Raw genomic sequence first — 19,469 nt, forward strand, 5'->3', positions numbered from 1 at the left:
AACAACCTTAACAGCACCTAACAACATTCATGTCACTGGTTTTCCTTCTTTAGAGAACTTAGGCTAATACAGAGGTGTAATCAGAAAGTCAGAAAAACCTTTCCTCTTGACTTAGAAAGATCTGTTTCTAATAGTTAATTACCTTATCACTCATCTCTTCTGCAGAAATTAGAACACTGTGTATTTCAGTGTGCAAGAGCTCCAGTTAAAAAGGGATCCTGCAAATAATCACGTAATGGTGGTCTTCCTCAATGGTGGAAGTAAGTTAATGTTTTAAATTTTCTCAATCGTTTTCCTCCCAGAAATTTCTCTTCGTCTCATTAGTAGTCTTCTATTGGTAAGCACTCACAAGCAGCCAGATTAACGAAGAGAACAAGCATTCATGGAAGGAACACACATGCCAATGCCTAGGCAGCCAGCTCTCCTTCTTCAGGGGCATGTGTGCTTATAGGGTGATCTGTGACTTGTAGGGATATGTTTTCTCCTGGAAAAATTCCCCTCAGTTTGAAGGATGGGATGACTAATCATCATTGAGGAGTGTGGTTTTCAAGTGCTCGGCTCCCCAAATAAATTTAAGAGCCACAGCTCTAAGTCCCAGAACAACGGTAGAGGGTCTTCACACGCTCAGATTTGGGGAGCGGACGCAAGGGGTCAGCTGAGGGGCCAAACCAAGCACACTAAGGAATCCAGCACGTGGCAGCTGGGCATCCTGCAGTGAGCACCCCCCCCCATGTCCTGCTGGCAATGCTGTGGGTGGCTCCCTGATAGGAAAAACGCCCATGTCTGTTTAGGGAGCGTCAACACGGACACTAGGAATTCCTTTTCCGGAGTGTGTTTTCTCCCTTTATAAAAAGAGAAGTAGGGAGAAAGAAATAGTTCAACGGAGAATAAAAAAAGAAAAACTATCTTTGAAAAATTTTATCAGTGACAGCCCTGCCCTTTCCTCTTTCCAGTGAATGTAAATGTGGTCAAGCTTCCACACTTTGGCTCTAGAAGCAAAGTGTTCATACATCAGAATCTTAAGTTACTGACATACCCTGAGGTAAGGGGAGAAGAGGGTGAGGTAGTTTCTGCAGATATAGTCATAGAACATTAGCGTATAAAGGGCCTAAAAAAAAAATAGTTTCACTGTAATCATTTGTCACATACATCTTTCCTGTATGGGTAGAAAACAGTGTTCCCCATGGTGGCATTCTGCATACAATTTAACTGTGACATATGATTACAACACCATCTTGTGCCCAAAATCAATACAATCATGAACTAAAAAAAGCCTCTCTTCATTCTTGAAGGGTGGCAGTTCAAACCGACCAGCCACTCCTCAAAAGGAAGAATGGTCAGTCTACTTCCGTAGCGATACTGTCTCGGAAACCCAAGGAGGGATCGCTATGAGTCAGATCTGACTGGATGGCAGCGAGTTTGGTTTTGGACTCATTGAAGTTATAATGCTTTTGAGTTATAGTTCACTTCTCATGATCAACAAAGCACTTCCAGAGTAATAATCCCCATTTTAAATATGTATATATTACAAACATGTAAGAGGGAGCTCTGGTGGCATAATGCCTAAGGCATTTGACTGCTAACCAGCAGGATGGCAGTTTAAGCCCACCAGCCACTCCTTGGAAGGAAGACTGGGCGATCTGCTTCCATAGAGATACCACCTTGGACACCCAAGGAAGGGTTGCTATGAGTCGAATCGACTTGACGACAGTGAGCTTGGTTTTTTCAGTTATACTTTGTTTGGGGTCAAGGGACTGGAGAGTGGGCAAAGGAGGCAGAAGGTGTCAGAATTTCACAGAGAATGACTTTGGTGTCTTTCTGTGGTTCCAACCCAAGGGCAAGCATCAACGCTATTATATCCCAAAAACCCCTTATGGTCATAATGGCTTTCTCACTGACATGGATCAGTCAAAGCCAGTCCCCACAGAGGTCACGGAATGCTCTTGGTTAAACGCCCCATTTGAGAACATCCTTGTAACAAGCTCCTCCAGCTCATAGTCAAACTGAGGCAGTATTCATTCACCTAAAGCAAGTCAAAGAGTTAACCCAGAGGCTGCTTCCGAGTTTCACACTATTTCACACGGAACTGTTTTCTATATGCCAACCCATCATTTTGATTTGGGCACTTTTACAAAGTATGATTTAACAATTTAAATGGAAAGGAGTCCTAGAAATGTGCTGAAATCCCATTCTTTAGAATGGCTACACATGTCGTCACTTCAAAAGGTTTGTTCTGTATGTAAATCTAAAAGCATCTGCAGTTCAGACCCTTGAAAACGTACAGGGAATGACAGTTCTCTCCAGTTCCGCGGGGTAAGGTCCTACAAACTGCCCCACCTGGAGAAATCTGGGATCACATCATCAGCACCATTTATGGGGGAAAAAAAGACGACAGAGTTTGCAGCTGAACTGTCTCAAGACCTTTTAAAATAATGTTCATGTAAGAGAAAAAAAAGGGTACTAGTACTGCAGCTGGACTGGGATGTTTTGTGTAGCCTGGTAAGTAGTGGTTAGAGGGCATTTACTGTGTTTTGCTTTCAAACTCTTCTCTGATCTTTCCACAGCATCAATGAGATGCTTATCAAAACATGCTTCCTTGTGGATGACACACACAAATAGCATTTCACCTCTGGTCTGGTCCTCTGGGTTCAATCTTTAGGACTTAAGAGTCAACTTCCACTTAGCAGGACACAGACACAGAAAAAGAAAAGTGAAATAAACTTACATTCAAAACTACCAATGCAGTCAACAGTCTACTTCTCAAACTCTCCCATCCACAAACAGTCTTTGCTTTACCCAGGACAGCTTTAAGTCTGCTTGCACCTTTAAATCCCTCTTTCCTCACCTGTCTCAGGAAAGGAATTTCAAAGGCCCTGAAATATATTCCTGCATCTTCCTTTATAAAAAGACTTCACTGCAAAAATACTGTCCAGTTTTAAAATGTTACTTTTTTATATATTTTCAACTCTCAAGTCCCACTTTTCTCTTTAACCCCTAAAAACGACTACAAGCAGATTAACACTAAAAATTTTCACTGTTGCCAAAGTTAAAAAGAAATAAAGGGAATTGGCAGTGGAGAAGAAACACAGAGGATTAAAGAACCAGAAGGACATATTCAAGAAGGTTCGTCCTCCACTGAATTAAATGCATTAATACCAATAATACCAATCAAATACTTAGAATAGTGCTTGGTACAAAGTAACTATTACAATGATTTCCCCCAACCCACCCCCACCCCACAAAAAAACAAACTCACTGCCATCAACTTGATTCTGAACCCCTTTGGGTTTCTGAGGTGGTAAATCTTTACAGAGGTAGATTGCTCAGCCTTCCTCCCGCGGAGTGGCTGTTGGGTTTGGTTAGTAGTCAAATGCCTTAGGCAGTATGCCACCAGAGCTCCTTATTACAATGATTACAGGATGCTAAATTCAATTTATAAATGCATACCTTATTTTTCCAATAATAAACCTGCCTTAAACCCACTGCCAAATGGATTCCAACTCACAGTGACCCCACAGGATGGAGCAGAGCTGCCCCATCGTCATGGAAACACTGCCACATCATTCTCCCACAGAGTGGCTGATGGGTTCAAACCACTGGCCTCTCAGTTAGCAACCAAACACTTAACCACTGCACCACCAGGGCTCCTTACAGCTGCATCAGCACCAACATTTTAAGCTGCTTTTGAATTTTGTTTTCTTAGAAAAGGTCATTTCTAAAGAGCGTAAAATTTACCTCTTCTAATTCTGTATTTTACAGAAACTGAATTATCTAAGAAATGTGTTAGAAGACCCCACAATTCTGACATAATCCTGTCTCTAGACAGAATGCCAACATCTAATTGTGATATTAATCTGCAACTTACAATTCTAGAAATCCAAATGCCAAACCCATTGCCGTCAAGTCAATTCCAGCTCATAACAACCCTATTCTAGGACAGAGCAGAACTGTCCCATGGGGTTTCCAAGGCTGTAAATCCTTGCAGAAGCAGATTGCCTCAGCTTTCTCTCACAGAGTAGCCGGTGGGTTTGAACCTCTGACCTTTCAGTTAGCAGCCAAATGCTTTAACCACACCACCACCAAAGTTTGCTACATTTCTAGAAGAGTTATTATATTAGAGGCAAAGGTCATCAACCTCCTAACATTGTTGGGCATATCAAATTAAATTACAATGTAACATTTAGAGAAAGAACAACTTTTTTATTGGTATTACAGCAAAGTTCACCTAAAACCTGTATTCAAAATATAATACCTCATAGCTAGAGGGAAATATAATATACTTAACTATACAAACTATGAGGAGCCCTGGTGTCACAGTGGTTAAAGCACTCAGCTGCTAACCATAAAGTCAGCAGTTGGAACCCAGCAACAGTTCCATGGGAGACAGAATTGGTCGTCGGCTTCCATAAAAATTTATAGCCTAGGAACACCATGGGGATGTTCTACTCTGTCCCATCATCTGATATGAGTCAGAAACGACTCGGTGGCAGTGGATTGGTTTTTGCTGGGTACAAATCAAGGACTTTAGGAAACAGTTCTTGGAACCAAGTCCCCCCCCCCAAAAAAAAAACAAAACACATCAATCCTGTTGCCGTGGAGTCCATTCCAACTCAAGGTCCTGATTGGCACTCACTTAATTTTAAGAACATAGGATGGAGAAAAAGACATATTTCTTTACAACTTAAAACAAAGTCCACATTTGGACATCTGTAAAGTGGTCTCATTGTTTTCTCACAGATTTTAGGTTCTCCCTCTTGATCTGTTAGCTGGCAGTGATGGTCCTCTCTGCTCTCAGCTTCTCTTTGGGCCTGGAATAGTCCCAGGGCCGACGATTCTCAGTGAACCCATAGAGTTTCCTGAGCGCCGCTCGAGCAGCTTCTTCTTCTGCAACCAATACTGTTTCCCCAGGTCCTTCTGCGATCAACTTTCTGTCACTGGCAAGAAAACAAGCAATAGTCTTCAACCACATGGTGCGTCGCAAAACGCAGTGCACAAATCAGTACAGCCTTCCAAGTCTTTTTCAGTAATAATATCCACCAGAAGTAACATATGCCTCTGGGTATAGTATCTTTTGGATTTTAAGTGATCCTGTTGAAGATTCATTATATACAGCAGTTAGACAAAGAAATATTTACATTTTCACAGGAAAAAAAACTCACTAGGCCTAATTTTTGCTGAGTGAAGAAAAGCAAGGCACACCTATATATGTATGATTGTTTTTTTTAAATTGCTGGTGGGAGAACTGGAAGGATATACAAGTAACATTTTGTAGAACTCTTTACTTACTAAACACATTGAGTCTTGGTTTATTTAACTCATTTTGAATCTGTGATATATCTTGAGTAAAGGTTTGGGTGGAAAAGAATACCTTTCAGGTGTGTCATCGAAACTTTTTAACAAGTAAGAAACTAGCTCTACGATTTAAAGTAAGAGTTATATAGCTTCAAAACCTTATTGACATTAAGGTGGGGAGGGGGACAAGCTTGGCATAGTTATAACTCACACTCTAATTTATTTCCAAAAGACATGGAGAGCACAGGCAGGGCTGACTAGGTGTTGACTACAGCGTCCCTGTAATGACAATGCCTCTGCCTCACTGGTAGGTCCATTATCATTAATGAAAATGTAAAAATGCTTCTCCAAGGCAGCAAACGAAGTGCACACGAAACAACAATCACCCTGTTAGTTTACAAGCATGGAATGGATGTGCTAGTTCTAATGATATTTAACTTCTGCAAACTTTCTGGCCCAAAATTTATCTTAGAGATTCAGTGTTTTATTGATCAAGGGGCAGGTACAATTTTTATAAACAAAAAAAGCTCTCAACTTGGGCTGATTTATACATTTTATGGGCATAGCCCTTCCTGGCTTAGTTCTGGGCTCCTTTGAAGCTGCTGACAAGACTGGATCATGGTTAAAATGAAAACCTGTATGAATCTAAACTCATTCTTTATACAGAAAAATGCAAGTGCACCCACACTCCATAAAATGCTAGTAAACAGCTGGCTAACGTAGTGAATTCAGCAAACCAGAGCTTACTTACCTTCTCCTAAGAATGACATTCAGCAAGAAAGCAGTAAATAAATAATCACAGAGATAAGATTTTCAAAATCTCTAAATGCAATTAGAGGTGATGCTAACGGAAGTGAGAAAAGACTGTTTGAAAAGCTTGCAATCAATACTCTGAAGATTAGAATTTCACTAACCAGTATAAACCAACAAAGTACAATGGCAGAGCTGTGCTGCTTCCGGACTGCCTCGTCAGTCTGGACTCGGGAGCAGAGATGTTCCTTTTCTTTAACTCTTCTACCAGTAGCCCCATAGGATTGACTATCTTCCAAATCTCAAAGAGCTCTTTTCCAGTCATCTGAGTAATTAAGAAGTCCTGCACATAAACACATAATTTATACATTTAAATTCGTATAAAGGAAATGAGGACCATAATTCAAAGTACGCTTTTAACAAATTTTATTACAAAAAAACAGCTGAATAAAAAACATTTAAAAGTCAAGAAAACTGCCTACTTCAAGCACCATGATGCACACCAAAATTCCAAAGAAGGTAGAACCCTATTTTATAATTTAGATTTACATTTTTATCAGTGAGAAAAAAAATGCTTAAAGTTAGACTAATAAACAGTCATAACTTGTGGTAAAAACTCATATAAAAAGGTACTCAGAGCCTCTAGGTAATAGTACTTCATTATCTAAGCTAATAATCTTTTAAAATCATTTAAAGAACTATTAGTCCCTCATAAACTGCCTTTTAACACTGTTCATGACTTGACTTTATAAGACTAAAAGCACAGAAGTTATTAACATTCACAGCAGAAGGGAATTCATTTTGCCAATTTATAAAAGTTAATCTATATTGTATATAAAATGTAGGAAACAAGTATTAATTTTCATAGCAACATATATGTTGTAATTAACCCATGTTTACAAACTTAATGATATGCCAACAGAAAGGGTGAATGAGGGCAGGAGAAGAGAGAGATTTAAGAAAAACCCCTTAGTTGCATGAAATAAAGTCCATTTCATTGGAACACTGCCAAAAACCGCAATAAAACTATTTCAGCTTCATTGGTTAACAATGTTTCTAAATTCATTCTCAGATGTGGATTTTGAATCTTTTAATATTCAACAATAAAGATGCCTTATGAGACATATATATATATGTAAATGTATGTATATATGTATGTTCGTATCCCTGGATTGTTATTTACCATATAGGATAACTAACTGTAGAAAAAAGAATCATTCTAATGCCTGAGATATTAGTAGAGATACAGAAAAAAATCTTAATTATCCTGGGGTGACTGCCTATGTTCCCTTCTAATGTCTCCCTATTGGCTCCTGTTCTTATCTCCACCAGACCTATCAGTAAGGTGAGGGTTGAATATGTCCAACCCCATCCGCCTCTGTAGGGAGCCAATATGACAGAAGAATTGATGTCTCTAAACTGCATGAAACTCTCACTTAAAATTCTTCTCCAGCTCTATGTACTTTAGCCTTTATAAGATCATCAAATGTAAGAAGGTTATACCAAAAACAAAAGGGAGCTCTGGTAGCGTAGTGCCTAAGGCACTTGACTGCTAACCAGAAGGCTGGTGGTTCAAATCCACCAGCCACTCCTTGGAAGGAAGGTTGGGCAATCTACTTCCATAGTGACCCTGCCTTGGAAACCCAAGGAGGGGTCGCTATTAGTTGGGTCCGACTCGACGGCACATAACAACAACAACAATACCATAAAAAAAATAAAACCTACTGCCATCTAGTCGATTATGACGCATAGTGACCCTACATGGCTGAGTAGAACTGCCCTTACAGGGTTTCGTTATGGAAGCAGACTGCCTCATCTTTTCCCTGTGAAACGGCTGGTGGGTTTGAACTGTCAACCTTTTGGTAAGCAACTGAATGCTTGAACCACTATGCCACCAGAGCTAGTTAGCAAGTTAACAGCACTGTTCTAATTTTTAGGTGCAAAACAATCACGTGGAAGATCCTGGATACAGTGGGAGAACAATGGGGAACAAAACCCAAAATCATTAAAAAAAAAAAAAAAAGACCAGGTTTGCTGGTTGAACAGAGCCTAGTGAGGGAGCTCTGGTAGCATAGTGCCCAAGGCACTTGACTACTAACCAGAAATCTAGCGGTTCAAACCCACTAGCCACTCCTCGGAAGGAAGATGGGGAAATCTACTTCCGTAATGATACTGCTTCAGAAAGCCAAGGAGGAGTTGCCATGAGTCGGGTCTGACTTGATGGCACATAACAACAACAACAACAACAGAGCCTGGTGAAACGCCCAAGACTATGGCCCCTAGGGTACCCTTCAGGTCTGGAACTGAACTCACTCCCAAGGGTTCTAGCCAAACAACAGGCAGGCATATGGGGTGAACACTTACATTAGGTATATACACTCCTTAGAACAATGAATCGGGAGAAAAGGGCAGTGTTCGCACAGGGCGCTAGCTGGGGGGGTGGGGACGTGGAGACAGGAATGCATAGGAAAGAAGGGCACAGGAAAGAGGTAACTACAGGGAAGTAGTGCAAAGAGAGCTACATTGTGGGGAATGCAGTCAATGTCAGAGACAAAATGTGTACAAGCTGCTGTACAGAAAATGAGTTTGCTCTTTAACTTTCACCCAAGTCACAATAAAAATTAAGAAAATAATAAAAGAATCATCTGGAGCTTCTGATTCCATAATCTGAGGGGATGGCTGAGAACTTCCCCTTCTAGCAGGTTCTCCAGTGATGCTGATGCTACTGTTGAGGCCCACCCTCTGGTAACACTGGCTTGTTGTTGTTGTTGTTGTTGTTATGTGCCGTCGCGTCAAACCCGACTCATAGCGACCCCTCCTTGGGTTTCCCAGGCAGTATCACTACGGAAGTAGGATTGCCCAACCTTAGGAGACCACATTCATCTCTGCAATCACCCCTACTCCTACCCCCACCCAGATACAGTATAACCAGTCACATAAAACTACTTGTAGTTCTCCCACACAAGGTCTTTCTTGACACTTCTTGGAAAGTCATTTCTAGTGGCAAGTGTCTCGTGACAACACTTCCCACAGACTACTATTTGCCTAAGGAGCTGAAGACAGGGAGCACACCCTACTTAGCCTCTGGATTCAGTGCTCAGCACAGTACATGAGCACATAGTAGCCACTCAAGAAATAGTAGTTAGATGAATAAATGAGATCAAGACAATTCAATCAATTCTGCTACGGGAGAAATACAACAGAAGTCATCAAAACTCCTGATTTAGAAAACAGATATCTGAATTATCAAAGCCTAACAGAAAGGAACCCTGATGGTGCAGTGCTTAAGTGCTTGGCTGCTAACCAAAAGGTTGGCAGTTTGAACCTACCCAGTGGCTCTGTGGGAAAAAAGAACTGGTAATCTGCTCCTGTAAAGATTTAAAAACCAAACCAAACTCACTGCCGTTGAGTCAGATCCAACTCATAGTGACCCCTCCTTGGGCTTCTGAGGCGGTATTACTACGGAACTGGGTTTGAACTGCCAGCCTTCTGGTTACCAGTCAAATGCCTTAGGCACTGCGCCACCAGACCCTATGTGGAACGCAACACAACTACTGCCATGGAGTCGGATCCAACTCATAGCAACCCCTCCTTGGGTTTCTGAGGCAGTATAACAACGTAAGTAGATTGCCCAGTCTTCCTCCCAAGAAGCGGCTGGTAGGTTTTGAACACCAGTTTTCCGGTAAGCAGTCAAATGCCTTAGGCACTACACCACTAGAGCTCTGGGACCCTATGTGGAAGTTCTGCTTTATTCCATAGGACTGCTATGAGTTGAAATTGACTTGAAAACAGGATTTTTTGGTAAGCTATTGGCTAAGAGTTGTACATCACAGGGGCTCAGAAATCTGATTTTATCACTTGGAAGAGCAGAACAGCAGCTGGTATTTAAGCATGAGGCCCCTTAACCACATTACCAAAAAACCAAACTCACTGCCATCAAGTCGATTCCGACTCATAGCGACCCCTACTGGGTTTTGAGGCTGCAAATCTTTACATAAGTAAATCACCCCATCTTCCTTGCACGGAGTGGCCAATGAGTTTGAAATACCAACCTTCTAGTTAGCAGGCAAGTGCTTTATCTACCACACCACCTAAAAGCTCTGGTGGCACAGTGCCTAACACATCTGACTATTACCTAGAAGCTTGGCTGCTCCACGCAAGATGGGGCACTCTACTTCTGTAAAGAAACCACACTAGGTACTGATACAGGGACTTTGGCCTCATTCATTCACCAAACATCTACAGAGCATCTATAATGAGGCGTGTTACTTGGCTTGTTGTCCTTAAGAACTGACATTGAATATTCACATCTGATGTTGTTCGCAGAGAAAACGGGAATAATTAAGACTCCATCATATAATAATATCTTTGCTCAACACTTTAAGGTTGTCTTTTGCTAAAGATTTGCCCAGTGCAATACAATGTCTGATTTCTTGACTGCTGCATCCATGGGTGTTGATTACGGATCCAAGCAAAATGAAGTCTTCAATTTTAAAGTGTTGAAGAGCAAAGATGTTATTTTGAAGACGAAGGTGGTCCTGATCCAAACATGGTATTTTTCAATTGCCTCATATGCATGTGAAAGCTGGACAATGAATAAGGAAGACCAATGAAGAATTGATGCCTTTGAATTGTGGTGTTCGTGAAGAATACTGAAAATATCATGGATTGCCAGAAGAATGAACAAATCTATCCTGGAAGAAGTGCAGCTGGATTGCTCCTTAGAAGTGAGAATGGCCAGACTACGTCTCACCTACTTTGGTCATGTGGTCAGAAGGGACCAGTCCAGGAGAAGGGTAGCATGCTTGGTAAAGTAGAGGGTCTGAGAAAAAGGGGAAGACCCTCAATGAGAGGGACTGACACAGTGGCTGACACCATGGGCTCAAGCACAGCAAGGATTGTGAGGGTGGTGTAGAACCGGGCTGTGTTTCATTCTGTTATGAGTTGGAATGGACTTGACAGCTCCTAACAACAATCAAACCAAACCAAACTCACTGTTGTCAAGTCGGATCTGACTCACAGCAACCCCTTCTTGGGTTTCCAAGACAGTATCGCTACAGAAGTAGATTGCCCAATGTTCCTTCCTAGGAGTGGCTGGTAGGTTTGAACTACCAGCCTTCTGGTTAGCACTCAAATGCCTTGGGCACTACATCACCAGAGCTCCCCCTAACAACAATATTAACCAAAAATACAGTGATATGCACATTACAATTATATGAATTAATTCATATCATAATTAAGATCCTATCGTAAAAAGGCTTTTAGGACTTCCTCAGTTTTTGGAGGGGGAATAACTCACATATAATCTTCAAAATTAGTATAATAAAGAAGTGAATTACAAACATACGTTTTCACATCTCCCCATCTCAAACATATCCAAGCAGGTCCAATTACTAATCACCTACCCTGATGAAAAGTGCAGTCCTCTCAGGTCCGCTGCTCTGTAGCAGGGCTCCAACGACTGCAAAGAAAGTCTGCTTCAGTACAGTCGGGGGCACCGGAAACTCGGCACTCAGCGTTAACTGGTCCACAGCCAAGTTCCGAGCCACATGACACACGACCTCCTCACCAGTGAGAAAGTCAACAAGACTTTTGATGCCTTCAGCGGGTAAGGGTGGGAACGCGACCTCAAGAAAATGAGTGAGGCAAGTCTGTGAAAAAGATGTCCCTTGTTCAGACAGTTCTTGATTATCCTTAAGATTCAAAAGAACAGCTTCTTTCTCTATTCCAAGCTTTTGGCGTTTGGCCTCCTCACTTTTAATGTAGCAGCTATTAACAAACGCAGTTTTAAGAAGATCTAAGGAAAAGGTTTCCTGTAACCGATGTCCAAATGCTTGTATTTCAGCATGATAATCCCAGTTGGGTTTCTCTGAACTGAAAATATAAAACAGAACACAGTAGCATATGGTAAACAGAACATGTTACTATGACTTGAAATGTTTTCACTGTGTTGTAATTTTATTAGTTATATAACAACAACAAAAAAAAGACTGCATTTCTTTTTAATGCCAGGCCCTGGCATTTTAAGTTGTAAAATTCAAGTTGGATGATTACTTGCAGTCTTTCACTACATTCTGTATATATGGCTGGATTATTTTCACTTGAACCAGTTGCCACATTCAAGTGGTTCAACATCAGAGACTAAGCCATTATCCTAACCTTTAGGTTCCCTATTTTTGCCCTAACCATGAAACTTTGCTTGACAGCTAGGTTGTAGTTGCTGTTAGTTCCATCAAGAATAGACTGCAACTCACAGAACCCCATGCCTACAGACTAGAACTGCTGCACAGTTTTCAAGGCCGTAACCTTTCGGAAGATCTTCAGACCCATCTTCTATGGAGTCTGTGTGGGGTTGAACTAGTAACCTTTGGGCTAGCAGAGCACTTACCGTTTGTGCCACCCAGAGACTACTTTCACCTAAATAAGTAACAGAAATTATAACTTCACCGATTCAGTCCATGAGCAGTAACTATATTATTATATGCAGTTTGTATTTTATTGACTTAAATTTTAGAAATATCCATTTTAAATCAGCACTTAAACAGCATGGTATCAATCAATAGGTAAAAAGCTCCTGAGGTCCAAGAATGGGCCAACAGATCTTTTTGTAAACAAAGACAAGTCCAAAGTGAAACCTTTTTAAGTAAGAAAGCAACAACAAAGTATAAAGAATTGGGCTGAAAATCAAAGAAATGAGAATCAAGAAGAAATACTGTTTTTCCCCCAATTAGGGAAAAATATAATATTCTGTGTTGGAAGAATAGATTAACATGAACACACATGTTACTGATGATGGGAGTATGAAATGGATCAACCCTTTCTGGAAAGGGCAAAATGACCACCACCAGCAGCACAATTTCATACTTATGTATAAATTCCCAAAGGTAAAAGTTCACGGCTATTCACTGCCACATTGGTTACAAGAACGATAAAACAGAATGCCGCATATGCTGGAGTGCACGCACGTATACTAGGGGCATGCAGCCATATAACAGAACGCGGTGTATCCATTCTGTCATGACAATGTCAAAGGACCATTATTACAGAGAAAAAACAAGGTGCAGAACCCCCTGTATAGTGTGATGGCATGTGGCGCTACAAAACCTGCACCTCCTTCTGCCAGGCTCCATACTACTGGAACAAGATTACGATGAAAACCGAAGACCAAACTTCTTCATTTACTGTGGACAGCCGTGCTGGGAGTACTTCCTTGTTTGTTCACTCCACCCGCACCCGAATAATTTCAGGCATTACAAAACCAGGACTGCAACACAAGACCACGCAAGGTCAGGTCGGCCTCGTTTCTCACGACTCTCGGTTAATTGGATTCTAAATGGCAGTAAACGGCGCGGGCGGCGCGGGCAGCTCAGGCTCTACCGCCACGCGTCCACGTTGACTCTCTTAACAAACCGCCTAGGCTCAAGCCTGGAGCACATTGGCGACGAGCAACCTTCCTCGCCGCCGGGCCGAAGACGCAGGCGACGCGGCCCAAGGTCCTCCATCGCCACCCAGAACCCTTTTCGAGGCGGCTCCTACCGGCGCACGGGCGGTGGTGGATTCCGGAGCAAGCGCCACCGCTCCAACTCCTTCTGGAAGCGGAAAGCCGCGCGGAATCCCTTCTTCACGCCCCGCACTGGAGGGGCTAACAGGGGGGCAGCCGGAGCCAGGAGGCAGTTAGGCCTGCGCAGGAGCAGCCTCAGCAGCCCAGATGCCATTGCAGGGAAGCCAGTGACCGGCGGAAGGAAAGCTAGGCCAGTGTCACATTCACACAGCTCCTCTCCGGCACAGGAGCTGCAGAAGCGGAAAAGACTAAGACTGCAGGGAGCGCTATAACCAGAAGGCGGGGCGGCGGCGACTGCGACCTGGCGCGCATGCGCCAGCGCTGGTACCTGCCCATCTAGAGTACAAGCTCCTCTCTGCGGAGCAGGGCTGAGGGGATCGCTCTGGGTCCAGGAAATTCTGGAGGGAGACGCTTAACCCTGTCTTTTTTTTTTTTTTGGTCTTGTTCTTTCCTTTCTCCTCAAATAAAAAGGTTATTTAAAGAAAACTTAAGTTCTCAAAAAAAAAAAAAAAATCCATCTTCATACATATTTGTCTTCTACTTCCAGACCAGTAATATATCAGTGTTTCACTGTAATTCGTAAGGTTTTCACTGGCCAATTCTTTGAGAAGTGGACGTTCCCTTCCTTCTTCCAAGTCTGTCTTAGTCTGGAAGCTCGGCTGAAACCTGCCCACCATGGGTGACCCTGGTGGTATTTTGAAAACCCATGGCATAGCCTCCAGCCTCACAGCAACACACCAGACACGGCAGTGCCCGGAACTGACAGACACGTGGTGGAATGCTCCGTGGAAGCTAGAATGGCCAGACTTCGTCTCACCTACTCGGCCATGTTGTCAGAAGGGACCATTCCCTGGAGAAGGATGTCATGCTTGGTAAAGAGGAGGGTCAGTGAAAAAGGGGAAGACCCTCAATGAGATGGACTGACAGCATGGCTGCAACGATGAGCTCAGGTGTAGCAGGGACTGTGAGGCTGGTGCAGGGTCAGTGTTTCGTTCAGTTGTGCACAGGGTCACCATGAGTCGGAGCTGACTCCTCCAGACCATTAATCTAGTCAATTTATTGAACACGTATTTACTAAGATTCTACTTTTTACTGACCACTTGTATCCAAAAGCCTTTCTATCAGGAGATGCTGACTAGGAAATACTGACTGAACCAAAATTAAAACTTTTAATTAAAAACAATTCAACAGTATGTGCTGTAAAAAGCAAACATTGCCTTCAAGTCGCATCTGACTCATAGCGACCCCTTCTTGGATTTCCAAGGAGGTATCACTACAGAAGTAGACTGCCCTATCTTCCTTCTGAGGAGTGGCTGGTGGGTTTGAACCTCCAGCCTTCTGGTTAGCAGTCCAATGCCTTAGGCACTATGCCACCAGAGCTCCTGTATGTGCTGTAAGAATGTTCAAATAAAAAGAATGGGAGCAAAGTTACAATAACTTCTTAGCCGTAGTCAGCCACCCGGATGGAGCATGTTATTGGACCTGGGGGCTGAGGACCATGGTCGTGGAGGACATCAAGCTCAGTTGGTATAATAACTACACAAAAAACATTGTTCTACATCATACTTTGGTGAGTAGTGACTGGAGTCTTAAAAGCTTGTAAGCGGCCATCTAGATGCAACAATTGATCTCTCCTCATCTGGAGCAAAGAAGAATGAGGAAAACCAAAGATTCATGGAAACAATTAGTCCAAGGACCTAGTGGATCATGGGAACCTCAGCCTGTATGACTATGAGACCAGAGGAACTAGATGGTGCCCGGCTACTACTGTCAACCACTCAGAAAAGGATCAGTGCAAGAGATTCTGGATAGAGTGGGAAAAAAAATATGAAACAAAATTCAAAATCATAAAAAAAGACCAGACTTACTGGTCTGATAAGGCCTGGTGAGACCCCCAAGGCTATGGCCCCTAGTAACCTTTCAGGTCTGGAATTAAAGTCACTTCCGTGGCTTCCAGACAAACAACAGACAGGCACAAAGGGTGAACATTTATACCAGTTGGATACACTCCTTGGGAGCTCCGGTAGCATAGTGGCTAAGGCACTTAACTGCTAACCAGAAGGCTGGCAGTTCAAATCCACCAGCCACTCCTCGGAAGGAAGGTTGGGCAATCTACTTCCGTAGTGATACTGCCTCAGAAATCCAAGGAGTGGTCGCTATGAGTCGAGTCTGACTCGACCGCACATAACTACAACAGATACACTCCTTAGAACAATCAATCGTGGGAGATCAGAAGGGCAGTTTTGCACAGTGTGGAGAGCCCTAAGTCTTAAAGGACTGATGGGACATGGTGAGTGACTAATTGAGCAACGGCTCTCAGAAATAGGTTGATACTTTCAGTGTCCCCATAAGGACTAGGACTGATGGGCCCTGGCTTTTGTGGGCTGATGCTGTTAAGTGTCCCTGAAAGTTGGGCCCTGCTCTTAGTACACCATCAGCCATTTTCTCCCTTGTATTGTTCTGTGTAACAGCAGGTGCGTAAGAGGCATAACCTTTGATTGAACCCAGAATATGCGGAAGCCAATCTAAACTAGTTGCTAGGGAACATAGTTACATAGAACAATGAGTATAGAATTTAAGAAGTTAAGGTGACCTGAGTTGTGGTGACGTGAATTATGGGAACAGGAATGTTAGGTTAAATTTTAATATGTCTATTGTTTATGCATGTACTTTTCCTAATGTTGATTAACTTGTGATTGATTGTATGACGTATGAATCATGCACTTTTCTCATGTTAAACCTGTATTTAAGTTTGAGTATAATTATAATAAAGTTGACACTGCTTTGCAATGGCTCTGAGTGTCCCTCCCGTTCCCATCCTTTAACTTTTTCTCTCATTTTTAACTCATTCTCTTACCCCCTGTTCTAGAATTGTCGCGCTGGCCGCGACAGCACAGGGAGATAGCTCAGGGGGCAGAAATGCATAGGAAGAGACACAAGGAAGAGATAACTAGGGGGAGGAAGTGGGAAGAGAGCTGTTACATTGTGGGGATTGCAGTCAATGTCATGAAACAAAATATGTATGAACTACTGTATGGAAGATGAATTTGCTCTCTAAACTTTCACCCAAATCACGTTAAAAACTAAAAAAAAATTCAACAGTGCAAACAGACGGTGGCAGCAGGACAGACTTTCAGAGACGATGAGATCAAGGTAAAGAAGCTGAGTTCACAATGATAGCTACCAGACACAATCTCTGCTTCTTATATCACCAGTAAAAGGTGTGCTGGGGAAAAAAAACCCCAGATTCAAACTTGTTCTATAAAGGACTTTTTATAAAGCCTTAGATAGAACAAAGACATTAATACAGGATGAGGGAAACCATCAGCATGTACACAGTACAGAAAGCCGAATGGAGTCCACTGAGTCACAATTATAGTGCTCATTATATTTCTCCCGCAGAATGGCTGGTGGATTTGAACGACTGACCTTTTGGTCAGCAGCTTAATGCTGTAAGCACAGCACCACCAGAGCTCCTTTATTTTATTTGATAGAGTATAAAAGAAATCACAAAGTCATGATTGATGGCAGGTCAATTCATCACTGTTGCAGGTGAGACTACAGAAGCAAGGAAAGGACCCTGACTAGGATACATACACATCTGAAGATTAAAAAAGTTTCTAGGATTGGTTTCTGGGACTTGACCACCTGGCTACAGGGTATGACTCATGACCACATGACTTGAGTCACAGCCACAAGTTACAAGACGATACCAACCACCCTAACCTTTAAATTAGGTAAGGACACAGCATGTAAGCAAGTTTCCTAGTTCTTTACATGAGCATAATCCTCTTTCAAGCACATTTTTCCTGCAGGCAAATTGTCCCTCCCTACGTTTGTCCTGGACTTGTCTTTTCCTAGCCACATTGCTGTGTTAATGGTCAGAAAGAACTCAAATGGCATCTGAACTTATGTCAAGACTCAAAATGCAGTTAAGGCTCCCACTGCAGCCTTTCACAATGCATGTGCTTTAGAATTTAAGCTCTAATAAAAGGTAATATTATCTTCACTTTGCTGTTATTAGGTGCCATCAAGTCCTTCCCAGCACACAGTGACCCCAGGTACAACAGAATGAACCACTGCCCAGGCTAGCACCACCCTTACAATCATTGCTATGTTTGAGCCCATTTTTGGCAGCCACTATGCCAATCCATCTTGTTGAAGGTCTTCCTCTTTTTCACTGGTTCTCTACCAAGCACGATTCCTCCTGATAATATGTCCAAAGTACATGAGATCAAGTCTTGCAATCCTTGTTTTAAGGAGCATTCTAGCTGTTTTTCTTGCAAGACAGATTTGTTCATTCTTCTGGCAGTCCATGGTATAGTCAATATTCTTGACCACAATTCTCCTTCGATCTTCCTTATTCATTGTCCAGTTTTCGCATGCATATGAGGTGACTGAAAATACCATGGCTTGGGTCAGTCCTACCTTAGTCCTCAAGGTGACATCTATGCTTTAAATTTGCCCAATGCAGTATGACATTTGATATCCTGATTGCTACTTCCATGAGCATTGATTGTGGATCCAAGTAAAATGAAATCCCTGACAACTTCAAAATTTTCTGTTTATCATAATGGTGCTTATTGATCCAGCTGTGAAGATTTTAGTTTTCTTTGTATTGAGGTGTAATCCATACTGAAGGCTTTAGTCATTGATCTTCATTATTACTTCAAGTCCTTTTCACTTTCAGCAAGCAAGGTTGTATTATCTGCATATCACAGGTGGTTAATCAATGAGTCTTCCTCCAATCCTGATATGTTCGTCTTCATGTACTCCAGTTTCTGGATTATTTGCTTACCATACAGATTAAGCGTGGTCAAAGGATTCAACCCTGATAGCACACCTTACTTGATTTTAAACAATGGAGTATTGGTCCCTTTATTCTGTTCAAATGACTGCCTCTTGGTCTATGTTCAAAAGAAGATGGAGTATATAGTCACTGTACTAAAAAGAATTGGTCAATGTTCAACAATTTCAGGAGGTAGTGTAAGATCAAGAATCAATGGTATTGAAAGAAGTCCAAGCTCCAATGATGGCATTGGTGAAAAGCAAGTCCTTAGGAACTGAATACATATGAATTAAGATGTTTCAACAAACAGATGCAAGGATGCAATGCTGCAAGCCCTCACTCATTTATGCCAAGAAATTTGGAAGACAGGTACCTGGCCAACCTGCTGGAAGAGATCCACATGTGTGCCCATTCCAAAGAAAGTTGATCTAACAGACTGTGGAAATTATCAAACAACATCATTAATATCACATGCAAGTGAATTTTTTTAGGGGTCGGCAGCTGGAAGAGGTAAGTCAGGTGGGAGACAGCCCCCAGGTGGCAGGGAGCAGTGGCACACAGGGTCAGCAGGAACAGGTAGCGGGTAGTCCAGGAAGTGAGCAGAGTGACAACTAAGGGAGACGAATTGGTCTGTTGGTTTGTCATACTGTGGTGGCTTGCATCTTGCTGTGAAGCTGGGGTCTGTGCCAGAAGGGGTGCCCATAGTGAACCAGTTTCAGTAGAGCTTCCAGACTGAGACAGACATGGGAGAAGGAAGAGGCCATCCACTTCTCAAAGAATTGGCCAGTGAAAACCTTATGAATAGTAATGAAATATTGTCAGATATATTACTGGAAATTTTTATGAATCGCCCTGAAACATTGTCTGATACAATGCCAGAAGATGAGCCCCTCAGGTTGGAAGGCACTCAAAATATGACTGGAAAAGAACTGCCTCATCAAAGTAGAGCTGTGATAGTTGAAGATGTGTCAACTTGGCTGGACTCCAGTTGTGAGTGGTGGTTCCCATGATAGATCACATGACTGAGTTCTGAGCGGGCCGGTCTGCCCAAGGGGAGTTTCCCCAGGGGTGTGGCCT

General features: G+C 42.4%; 1 protein-coding gene across 1 annotated transcript; it reads right to left on the minus strand.

The window, feature by feature from the left end:
* Positions 1-4,762: 4,762 nt before the first annotated feature.
* Positions 4,763-13,757, minus strand: MRPL44 (mitochondrial ribosomal protein L44). Its single transcript, XM_007956133.1, has 4 exons — positions 13,579-13,757; positions 11,448-11,916; positions 6,207-6,385; positions 4,763-4,934 (listed from the first exon to the last, which is right to left on the minus strand). The coding sequence occupies exons 1-4, from the start codon at positions 13,755-13,757 to the stop codon at positions 4,763-4,765; spliced, it is 999 nt and encodes a 332-aa protein (XP_007954324.1).
* Between the last annotated feature and the right edge of the window lie 5,712 nt (positions 13,758-19,469).

The sequence above is a fragment of the Orycteropus afer genome, unplaced genomic scaffold, assembly GCF_000298275.1.
Source record: "Orycteropus afer afer isolate SDZICR_OR568_19922 unplaced genomic scaffold, OryAfe1.0 scaffold00002, whole genome shotgun sequence".
In the NCBI taxonomy this organism is placed as follows: domain Eukaryota; kingdom Metazoa; phylum Chordata; class Mammalia; order Tubulidentata; family Orycteropodidae; genus Orycteropus; species Orycteropus afer.

Excerpts from the sequence above, each read along its gene's own strand:
- MRPL44 (XM_007956133.1), bottom strand. The coding sequence starts at position 13,757 with ATGGCATCTGGGCTGCTGAGGCTGCTCCTGCGCAGGCCTAACTGCCTC. Across the intron at positions 11,917-13,578 it reads CCACCACCGCCCGTGCGCCG|TTCAGAGAAACCCAACTGGG; the intron begins GTAGGAGCCGCC and ends TTATATTTTCAG. Across the intron at positions 6,386-11,447 it reads GGACTGCACTTTTCATCAGG|GACTTCTTAATTACTCAGAT; the intron begins GTAGGTGATTAG and ends GTTTATGTGCAG.